The sequence below is a fragment of the Echeneis naucrates genome, chromosome 19 (genome assembly GCF_900963305.1).
Source record: "Echeneis naucrates chromosome 19, fEcheNa1.1, whole genome shotgun sequence".
Taxonomy (NCBI): Eukaryota; Metazoa; Chordata; class Actinopteri; order Carangiformes; family Echeneidae; genus Echeneis; species Echeneis naucrates.
The window spans coordinates 9,840,345-9,851,627 of record NC_042529.1 but is presented as its reverse complement, the minus strand read 5'-3'; the positions used below and the strand labels follow the sequence as shown (position 1 = coordinate 9,851,627).

At 39.9% G+C, this 11,283-nt stretch overlaps 1 protein-coding gene across 1 annotated transcript; it reads left to right on the top strand.

Moving 5' to 3' along the window:
- The first annotated feature begins 3,902 nt into the window (after positions 1-3,902).
- telo2 (TEL2, telomere maintenance 2, homolog (S. cerevisiae)) lies at positions 3,903-10,957 on the top strand. Its single transcript, XM_029527673.1, has 21 exons — positions 3,903-4,045; positions 4,362-4,735; positions 4,821-5,098; positions 5,205-5,273; positions 5,709-5,856; positions 5,954-6,056; positions 6,134-6,202; positions 6,281-6,422; positions 6,545-6,681; positions 6,773-6,864; positions 7,158-7,244; positions 7,322-7,410; positions 7,503-7,594; positions 7,764-7,880; positions 7,985-8,056; positions 8,158-8,328; positions 8,416-8,504; positions 8,604-8,703; positions 8,984-9,048; positions 9,323-9,438; positions 9,920-10,957. Exons 2-21 carry the CDS (start codon positions 4,395-4,397, stop codon positions 10,036-10,038), a joined length of 2,496 nt encoding a protein of 831 aa, XP_029383533.1. The 5' UTR covers positions 3,903-4,045; positions 4,362-4,394; the 3' UTR covers positions 10,039-10,957.
- The last annotated feature ends 326 nt before the right edge of the window (positions 10,958-11,283 follow it).

The window sequence follows — 11,283 nt, the reverse complement described above, 5'->3', positions numbered from 1 at the left end:
GTGTATGTGAGGTGTGGGTTTGTTTGTTTGTTTGTTTTTGTTTGTTTTTTTTTCTTTATGCTCTGAGTTACAAAAGGTTTTGAAAAGCTTGGTGACAATAGAAAGTGTCAAAAGAATGACACAGTCGTTCTTGAACGTCTCAGTCTCCCAAATGAAGGAACTGACTGGCTTATGATGTGCTTCATTTCATTTATTTTTACGATGAAACAGGGTCCCGGAGATCAGGTGGGCTGTAGACCTCAAGTGGGGAAATCACTACATTTCCCATCACTCCCTGGCACAAATAATAGTTATTTCCAACTTATTTCACTAAATGTAGACTGACTGAAAGTAACAGCCACGCTATAGCCACTTTGTCACTTTGTAAACTCTCTAGACACTTGAATTAAGCATGATGGGAAACTGATGAGTGATTCTGGGAATTGTAGTATAATTTTAAGTACAGCCCGCCTGACCCCAGTGTTCTCTTGCTGAGTGAAAGTGACAGAGAGCTGATTCAGGTTACACCCCCCCCTCCTCCTTTTTTTTTTTTTTTTTTTTTTTTAAATCTGCACAAGGGATGTATGGTCAGTAAAAATGTAACTCAGACTGAGAAATACTGACACTCAAGAGGTTGTGTGTGAAGAATGGAATAGTTGTACTTTGCACTAAGGTTTGTTTTGATTTCTTTATTGTTGTTATTAAACTGTTAATTGTGAAGGGATCAAATGTTTGAAAAATTGAAGATCTATCAAACCCCGCGTGAAGAAGATAGCACACTGGGTTAGTTGCTATAGACAGCAATGAGGGCTGGTTTTATGCTGTAGGCTTCCCCTCACATGCTGAAGAAGAAGAACACCACACTAATGCCATTATTGGAAATATTCAAGAATATCACTGATTTTTGGCCAGATTTCTTTTTTCCTGATCTGCAAAATATTGAAGCGCAATGGCAGACTGGGGTAGCAATAATGCTTTGAAAGAAAGTGGACATTGGTGGAAGGCAGATGAAAACAAACCTGCTCTTTATTTCAACTTCTGTGTTGTTGTTGTTTTTTGTTTGTTTGTTTGTTTTTTTTGTTTTTGTCTCGGACTGTGCACCCTAAATACCTTTTGGACATTTCTCTCTGATTCAGAAACTGAACATAAGTGTTGGATTTACCTGCCAGATATCTTTATGGATTCGTAGCAGAAGTCAAGTGGGGAATTGGATTTATATTTGTTTTGTCCAAACAGAATGGCGTTAGGCACCTGTATGCTGAGAAGAATTATTTTTCACCCTGTTCACCTCTCTAAATCTTATCTCACTGCTCTTCTTCACCTGCCACTCCATGGAAAATGGCCTTGGATGTAAATGACTTGTATATGTAAAGTTTTTTCTACACTCATTCTAGATTCTAGGTATTTTTATAGCCAGAAAAGAGCATTTCTTGTCTTAATCTGAGAAAAAGCTGCCTGTATTCTTCTCTAGCATGTAGCGTGTACAGTATCTTTTTCTTTTTTTTAAATCACATGCAGATATTTATTCATCATTCAACACAGACAACTCCCACTCTGTGATCTGTTCTGCTGAAAATATATTTGTACATTCTTGAATTCACAAAGGGAGATCAATAATTCACAGTGAATGAATTTGTGGGAGAATTTATGGAACATTTACACATTTAAAGCAAAGGTATCGTCTTTGGCTCAGCCTCCATTGTGTGAAACGGCTTGAATATGAGCTTCTCAGAGTGGTTGTTTGTTGAGGTCGCCACACTCTTCCATAATGCTGATGTGGCTTTGGCCTCTTCATAGTTGTGCTTTTAGATCTGTAGCAGAGTCTACAGTATCTACTGTTGTCTTCCCAGATGGAGTCAGGTACTGCATGGAAACTCCGATTTTTCTTGTATTATCAGTTGTTTGACCTATGTTTTGACTGACAAATCATATGCTATAATATCATCAGTGCAGTTGTAGGTTGTGAGACCTCATCATGTCAGCACATGACACCTAAAACCTCATATCTTGGCTTGCTGAGTTCAGTGACCTCTCTTTAGATCTAATGGGAGGTTTACGGATTTAATGCATCATTTTTGTAGAGCAATGAATCATTTATGCTTCATAAAGAGGAAACAGAATGACCCCTGAACACAACAGGCTGCATATCAGTAAATTCTCCCCCGACTTCATGTTTTGTTGTCAGCTTTCGACTGAGAGTTTGAGAACTCACACAACTGGCAACAGTCAGTAGACGACAGGTGAGACCGCAGAGCTGAAGGTGATTGCACTTTAACCCTGATCCAATTTCTGCATTTAACTCCTGCTTTCAAAAAGACCAAAGACAAACATTTGAACCTAAACTGATCATTTTATCTATCAGAGTCTGTGACAATGCTTTTGGTAAGACTTTTCCTGTTGGAATAAATCACAAATTGACAGAGACTCAGCTTTCCCTGAAAAAACTGGCCTGCTAGTCTAACACTGTGCCTCTGTGTCTCAAACCTTGCCTGTAAACTAACCTGATGATGAGCCCTGGGAAAATCACTGACAACATGTGTGTCAGTTTGTTAAATTTAAGAACTCTCAAGTGTAAATATCAATTGTCATTTTTGTGAATTTCTTTTCTCTCACACACTCACTTCCAGTGTCCAAAGAAAGTTTGCTCAAGGCACAAACATCACTACTGGAGTAGTGCATGGCTTGCCATTATGTGACATGGGAAGATAAGAAGAGAATATTGTAGAAAAGAGAAATTGTAAAAGTAAAATTTATTCCTATTTTCAAAAATAAATGTATAAATTATAACAGTATTGGTTACAGCTGTATATTATTTTTGAAGATCCCCAAATGATCTAATCTTAATTGTTACTGGGGAGATATAATTTCTGTCATTGTAAAAAGAGAAAATTTAAAGGTAAGCAGTGAAAGTAAGATTAGGAAAATAAATGAAATAAAATGATCCTGTGTTGGTTGTTTCTTTTTTTCTTTTTTTTTTTTTACCTTACAGATTTTAGAACTTTACATTTAACGTGTCATACTGTGGTGTTAACCCATTTCCTTTGTTATGACTGGGAGGAACTGACATGCTCATGTAATTTTTCAATTGATATTACAAAGGATTTGAGTCCAGATGCAGTTGTAGGATCACTGCTGTTCTATCTGACAGAGATTGTTTTACACCAAGGTAAGAGTCTGTTTCTGTTCCCTAATGTGGTTTGTGAACATCTTGCACATGAGCAGATATCATAGGAGCATTGTTCCTCAGCCAACCCTGGTATTGGTTGTGTTGAGTGTCTGTTATACTCATCACTATGATGAAAATAAACCAATACACTTAATGCCCAGCCATGATTCTGTAGTTGAGACCTGAAATGAATAGGTGGAGCTAGTTCTCAATGGCAGTCATGTGGATAAAGGTGTGCTATAAAAAGACAATTTTCTGTCATAAAATGTATTGATCAGACTAGACAGGAGAGTAGAAGACTAGAGAAAAGGCTTTAAAAAAAATAATATATATATATATATTATCCAGACCTTTCTAATGACCCAAAATTCATAAGGAAAACTGTTTCCTCTTATTAGCAATCTAATTATATTGAAAAGTTGTATTTAGGTTATTAAAGAATCATTTCAACTGAGGCTTGTATAATATATCCTACACAATGGCGATATTATGTATTCCCCTATCACTCGCTATAATATTCAGTTCAGGACAGTTCGCATTTTGGTATTAATAGTGCTTTTTGTGTGCGATTATCATATCTTGCTTAAATCACCATTCGACAATCAGTCAATCGATGCATAAAGATATAAACTGTAGAGGATATCACAACATAAAGCAGTGTTACAAAAACAGTGGTCTTCTTGAATGCAGCCTGTATACGGAACCTTCTGTCTCCCGCTCGCTCAGCACGAACATATTTTTGAGTAACACGAGCGGAGCCAAATGAGGCGGCGGGTTGTGACACCGTGAAACTGAAGTGACAGCTAAACATTTCACCTCAGACACAGACAGACACACGCTTTACGTCCTGGCAGCAGTCACCGTCTACATCCTGCTGCCTTCGGTCAGGAAAATGTCCGGGTACGGTTCAGTTTACAGACTGAAGGACGGATCCAACTCACTCCACTCACTGCATGTTTATTTATTGTTGTTGACGTGTTCTGTGTTTTCATCTCTCCACTTCGATAAAAGCGATGCATTTAATGAATCTTACGGCGAATTTACCTGGAGATTATTACTTTTATCACAAGTGAAGGACCTAAGGGTTTTGTTATTATATGCATTATTGAAATGTGCTTACTACACTAATGGTTATTCCGAATGAGCGTCAGTTTTATGTGTTGAGATGACTGTCTTCATATAAGCTTTTATTATCTTCTTATTTCTTTGTGTTTAGCTTGTAAAGCCACCAGTGAATCATTTCTCCAGGATGGAGGCCCCCCCTGCAGACACTGAGGTCCGGCTCATGGTGGCCCAATGTTTGCGGACACTTGGTTCATCTACAGATGACAAAGATGTCACTGCTGCTCTTCAGACACTCTGTTCTTACTTGGACGAAGGGCCTGAGAGTGGACCCACTTCAGTCCAGCGGGCTGAGTTCAGAAGGGCTCACTACACCCGCACCCTGCAGTTCCTCATCCACAACATCCAGGCAGACTGGGTGCACAACCTCACAGCAGCCCGGCGCACAGAGTTATGGGATGGCCTGTTCCTCCGCGGCCCTCCAGACCAGGCACTGCTGGTGCTGACGGAGGGAATTGGAGCGCTAAAGTGGGTGCTGCAGCAGGAGGGATGTGAAACATGGTTACCGTTTTGTCCGTCCATTAAATTCTCTGTTGTTGTCTCTTTTCTGTAGACCCAGCATAAATCTGGACCACCTGGTCAGCATCACTGAGAGGTTCCTTCAGAGTGGTCGTCTTGTAGACATGCTGTGGTCGTACTGTCTCGGGGCAGCCGTCTCTGATTCCCCCCAGCTTCGAGAGACTCTGCTGGGGCGTATCGTGGCGCTGCCGGACATCACCGCAAACAGGTTACAGCTCAACAACAAGCCTCTGTTTCTGCCTCAGCAGTACTACCCTTTACTTGCCAATGAGATGCTCACTGCGCTTGAGCGGACTTGCCAGGCCCTTAAAGGTGAGGGAACATATGTTCAGCCAACAAATATGAAAGATTTGATTACAGTGTATTATCTATCAGTACAAACTGTATTTCTTCAATTCTTTGTTTATGTGTGTGACAGATGGAACAGATTGCTCATTAACTTTTGTGGCTCAAACTCTTGGAAAAGTGTGTATGCAGGGCCACAGCGGTGAGTTCGTTAACTGTGTACAAAAAATCCAAAGTGTAGCACCTTATATTTTTCCATTGTGTGTCCTAATTATATTGCCCCACTCACACCTTTGGCTTTATGGGTAACTCCATTAGGTCCATCGGTGGAACCTGTGGTATTATTGTTTATATTCTGGCCTAACAACCAGAATAGGAGAAAAGAATAATTATCAGTAGTTGAAGCCAATGTTCTTTCAACTATCATAAAAAAATGTTTGATAACATTTGATAAGAATAACTATTATCCGTGAAATCCGGTACCAGTTAGAGCATAGGGAAAGAGTACATTTTTGGGGAATTGTCAGGTAATGTTTTGCTTTCACTGGTTCTATAAGAAAAGAATGGACCTCTGGTCATATATCAGAGTGACACAGAATACCTTTATGTCTTCTTCTGTTTTTTTTCACCCCTGTAGATGTGGTTCTGGCTGTTATAGCTCCTCGGCTGTCTGCCTCCACACGCTCCGACATGGTGTGGCAGAGGGTTTGCTGGAAGCTACTGGAGAATGTTCCACAGGGGTGGATAGAGAGTGTGCTCATTGGATTGGTCAAGGCTGTCACAGGGTAGGGTGGTTATAGTTTCACTCACACGTGAGAGCCAGCACTTTTCCTGCCTTTCATGATCCAAATCTCTTGCCTTTTTTTTTTTTTTTTTAATCAGACCTGAAGCCTTTGGTCGGATAATTGGGAATCTAGTGCTAACAAATAAAAAGGCCCAGTTTGTCATCACTCACAAACTGCTGTTACTACAGTACAAGTATGAGGTAGGAAGAGAGTGCAGGATGTGACAGTAAATTTTGTGTGTAATACCTAAATGTGATATGAAACGTGTTTTCCCCAGACTCGAGTCTTGAGAATTGTTCTGGGATATCTTGCAGCAGACAGAGAGCGAAGGCCACTTCTTTTACAAGTGAGTAAACGGTATGCTCACAATGATATCAAGTTAAATCGACTGATTATTTTACTTGTGTTTGTGTATGTTTTTCAGGTGTTGCGTTCTGTGTGCCAGGCCTGGGCTAACCCCAGTGCAGTGAAACACACACCTCTAGAGCAGCAGTTGTATGTTAGCAAGGCCTTACTGCTGAGTGTGAGCCTGCTCAGAGACTCTGAGCTGCAGGAGGTACGCTCAGGTACGCTGAGAACTTGTGTTAACCATTCATCTCCAAAATAGGGTCCATATGTTTTCACTTTGTACCAGCAGCAGCCACAATGTGTCCATATTATTGTTTCTCCTCTCCATCTGTTTTCTCAGAGTTAATGCAGTGCATGCTGGGTGGCATGCAGAGCCACCTGGACAGCAGTGTGGTGCATATCAGGCGTTTGGGTATGGTGGTGGGAGAGTGCCTGAGCTCCCGCATAGATAACAATGGAGCCAAGCTCAAATTTGAGGTAGAGCAACTGCATAGTTACCAAAACACTTTTGAACTGCATTCTGTGATTAGACATGTCTGAATTAGCATTGTGTCGCATTATGTTGTAGTATGATCAGGATGAGGAAACTCAAGAGCTGCTTTATCTCATGCACCCTGTCACAAGCAATGAGCCTGAGCCTGAGCCTGAGCCTGTAAATAGGTGGGTATTATACACTGCTGTAACTCTTACTTGAAGATTTGCTTGAAATATTGTCTAAAAAGGGAAATGGCAAACTACTCTACCACTATGTTGCAATAAAAAGTATATTTTTCTTCATCGTTTGAATGATATTTTACAGTTGAAATGTAAAATTCGCAGTCCGTTAAAGAAAAAATCATTCATTCATTCTTTTTTTTCTTTTTTTTACTGAAAGAAGAATGTGGAAAATTGCACACCCTAGTGTGTGCATAGAGGTATTCATTTGTTGTTCAAATCTGACCTGTTCTCTGCAGAGTCAATAATGGAGTGACATCTACATCATCTCAAAATGAACCAGAACCTCAGCCTTCAGAGACTTATCCAGGTTCTGACCTTGATAGGTGAGCATAAGTAACATTTTGGTTTGTTAAGGAGGAATTATAGTTTATTGTTAACCACAAACCTATTATTGATCCAGTGATGATGAGTTTACTCCATATGATATGTCTGGAGACCAGGAGATCAGTCAAGCATCCCCACCTCGTTACCTACGCGACTGCCTGGAAAGTATGGCTTCTCAGATCTAATGTCTCAGTTGCTTTTGGGTGTTGTGGCTAACTGACTAACTGCAATATTTTATTATCTGGCAATCCACGCAGCTTTAATGACGTCAGAAGATCCGGTGCGTGTGGAGCTCAGTTTGAAAGCTGCTGAGGGTTTGGTGAGGAAGAATGTTTTTACAGCTAAAGAGGTATGACAGCAACATGAAAATACTTTTCATAAAATACATGAAAATAGCTCCACAGGACATTGATTTCATCATTTCTCATTGACGGCACCTTATTCCTTTCAGGGCATTAATTTTCTTTAAGAAAATATTATCAATCACTTTTCATATTTACTTGTTTTGCCATTTTCAGATCAGTGTCCAAATGACCAAAGTGCTTCTTCACATTGAGGACAAATACAACATAAATGGCTTCCTGGTGTACAGACAGACAACAATGGTGGCTCTCACTGTCACGGACTGTATCCCTGTATGATCTTCTACCTGACTCACCAATATGAAACTTTACCTCTTTGTGTGTTCATTTCTGTCCATTCTGTCCTTCTAACAATGTGTCTTTATGATATTTTATAGGTGTCTCAGTATTTGACCACAGAGTTTTACTCTTTGAATTACAGTCTTCGCCAGCGACTGGATATTTTGGAGGTGAGAACTTCTCCACATCTGACAATGGCTGTGCCTGAAAGAATTGATCTCTTTTGATTATTGCCAGTGGTGTGTTCATGGGGCTGCTCTTGTTTTCTTAGGTACTTGCTCTGGCAGCTCAGGAGCTCTCCAAACCAATCACTGAAAAGAGTGATCTGTCAATTGGCATTGCTGCCAGCACTGATTTGACTCCTTCTCCTGGTGACAACCCAGTCCACTGGCGGGAGGTAGTCGAGAAGCGGATTCAAAGCAAGACCAAACGCCTCAGTAAGGTATTGGAACTAAACAGACATTTTCATCTGTCTTTTCAGCATTAAAGTAAAAGGCTTAATCCTCAGCTCTACCCTGATTTCTCACAGGGTGCCAAGCCTCCAGCTAAGGCCAGCCCAAACCGCTTTGCACCCGTCGCTGGACACTTTTTTTTCCCGTTGCTCAGGAATTACGACAAGTAAGCATGTTATTTCCTGCAAATTTTAAAGATCACCATGTATATTTCCTTAAGTTTATGCACTATCAAAGATGATATGCTCTGAAATGTGCCTGCCAGGCCTCAAGTGACCTTTGACCTCTTGGGCAGTGACCACTTGGTCCTGGGAAGGTTGATCCACACCCTCGGCCTCTTCATGCATCTGGCAGTCAATGCACCGGTAGTTATTAAGCTGTCCACAATAGAATGAGCTGTTGATGTGGCTGATTCAACAAGCTTGATATCAACATAAATGCACCGATATGTTAGGTTTAACTCTTCATACAGTCATACTGTGTATAGATCTTTTAAAAGTTTATCTAATCAAGTTAAACATGACAGACACACATACTCTATTTTACTCAGCTAGAGCTGTTTAGATGATTAAGTTCAATTTATCAGTATGTCTTGATGTTACGTTGCCCAACCCCAGATTTTTTTTTTTTTTCCCCCTGACTCAGATAGCTTCACAGATGGGTCGTGCATTGCTAGACTTTGTGTGGGCAGTGCGCTACCATGTTGATCAGTGAGTATAATGCTTGTTTTCTTAGCGTAAATTAATGAAGTAACTGTCAATCTGAAACTCATTTCCGGCCATTAAATACATTAAAGTGTAGTATTCCAGCTCCTGACCCGAGTTTATATGTATGTTTATTGTAGCATTCTTTTCTAAGCAGCATGTTTTGTCACTCGGCCACTCTTGAATAACCACAGTTAGATAAGAAAAAAACAATAGACACGAAGGGGCCATAAGGTCTGAATGTGTTGTTTCATTGACCTGAATTATTTCTGTGCTAAAGGATGGTGAGACGAGGCGTCCTCTTCGCTGTCTGCTCTGCATTTCTGAGCATGCCCAGTCAAAATCTGCTGGTGGATCTCAGTGCTCAGCTTTTTGAGACCAGAACTTGGCTGTCAGGTAAAGAACACTCTGCAAGCAAATAAGTTGAAATGAGAAATCTGTGGTTTTCCTCATGGAACCTGCACATAGTATCAGCGAGTTTTTAAAAAAGCAATGGATATATTTCGTTTAACTCCATTTAAAAAGTGAAAGTTAGGTAGAGAATCTGTTCAAGCTCCAATTTATTAAACTTTAAACATTCGAGTAATTTAGAATTTGGGTACAAATAAAGCAAGTAGCGTATACATAACTAAAAATAGATTGACTCTAAAACACGTTTCTTGTAAATGGACTTGCACCTGCATAAAGTAATTCTGTCAGGGATGTGTCCTCAGTTGCACATATACATGGACACACAAACACATACATCACACCCATACACAGCTGGACTGAACATTTCTGGGAAGTAGATGTGGAACCAGGATGTCCTGTACTACACAGACTGTTGTGTGACGTAATTGGCTCATCAGCTCGTCATTTGTTTTGTTTGTGTGCACAGATGTGGCTGACGGAGACCCTGATGCTGATTGCCGTAGTCTGGCTGCACAGAGTCTCGTGCTGCTGGACAGGAGTTTAAAGAAACAGCTGCAAGATCCACAAGAACTTAATATGGAATAAGGAGCCCAAGACTGAACAATGAAATACCGTATGTCTCTGTATGTGTGGTGGGTTTTACCCTCCCTGCACCTACACACTGGTCCACACAGACTCTTGAGTTTGGAAGTCAATGGAAATGATGGTCTGGATATTTGCTTGCAAGGGGGTCTGGACTTGGGCTAATAGATGACCCTGGACACTGAAGGATGTCCTTTTAGCTCCAGAGCTGCCTGCTGCAGGTGTGGTAGAAATATTTTCATATACGGAAACACAGTCAAGCAGAGGAAAAGGAGGGCACATGTCCTTCCAGATCTTTTTATTTTTTTTTTTTTGAAATGTCTCTTTGACACACACGCACACACGCATACCATGTCAGTGGAGTCAAATAAGTGATGCCATTCTTGTCCATAAATAAAATGTTCTTGAGGAGGAAATCATTTTTACCTTTTTCCTGCAACGACACATCTTGCCGCACTGGTCATTTGTTTGCAAAGGACATCCTGTGAATATTCGCATGCATGCACATTTTAACAAGTAATAGAAATATGATTACTTCTTCATCTTGACATAAAGACATAAGTAAAATGTGTTTCCATCCCATCCATTCCCAAACAAACTTTTGAATTATATGTTTTCTGGAGTTTATTAGTAATGACCTTGACCTAATCGCCCTGACATTTTTATACTAGTACTGCCCCTGAATATTGTCCTTAATTTATTAAATAAGGTTGTAAGCACCACAGAAGATAATCATATGTGTAGACCTAACCAAGAAGCAGTGAATAGATTATGCAAAATATTCACAAAATGAAAATTAGTTCACTGGATCACTCGACAGGTATTAGGACTACCCAGGTTTATGGAATTAAATAAAAGATTAATAAAATCTTCTGGTACACGTACTTGTTGGCTGGGTTAAATTCTTAATGCAGTTAAAACACTTGACAAGCTCTGTAAAAACCAGGAAACACCAGGGGATATTAAATACATTTAAATTTGTTCATTAAAGTCTAACGTCATTAAAATATGAATGGCCCATGATTTATTTTATAAAATTTTACATTTAATTGTTTATTTGTTAGGAGTTAAATATAAAATCTTTAACAAGTTGAACATTTCATAACTCAATTATGCTAAAGCAAAATTTGGCATGTTTTCTCAGGTCTAACCCTCAACATTTCCAATATTTTATTCATTGTATTTATTAAATTCTCCCTTCCTCGACTACCACTTCGGCTACCTTCGGTCTTTTACGTAGCTCCGCCC

What these genes read in the sequence shown, in the direction of transcription:
- telo2 (XM_029527673.1), top strand. Translation starts at nt 4,395, where the DNA reads ATGGAGGCCCCCCCTGCAGACACTGAGGTCCGGCTCATGGTGGCCCAA. An exon ending in GAGGGAATTGGAGCGCTAAA is followed by an intron (nt 4,736 to 4,820) that starts GTGGGTGCTGCA and finishes TCTTTTCTGTAG; the next exon opens with ACCCAGCATAAATCTGGACC. An exon ending in GTGCGCTACCATGTTGATCA is followed by an intron (nt 9,049 to 9,322) that starts GTGAGTATAATG and finishes TCTGTGCTAAAG; the next exon opens with GATGGTGAGACGAGGCGTCC.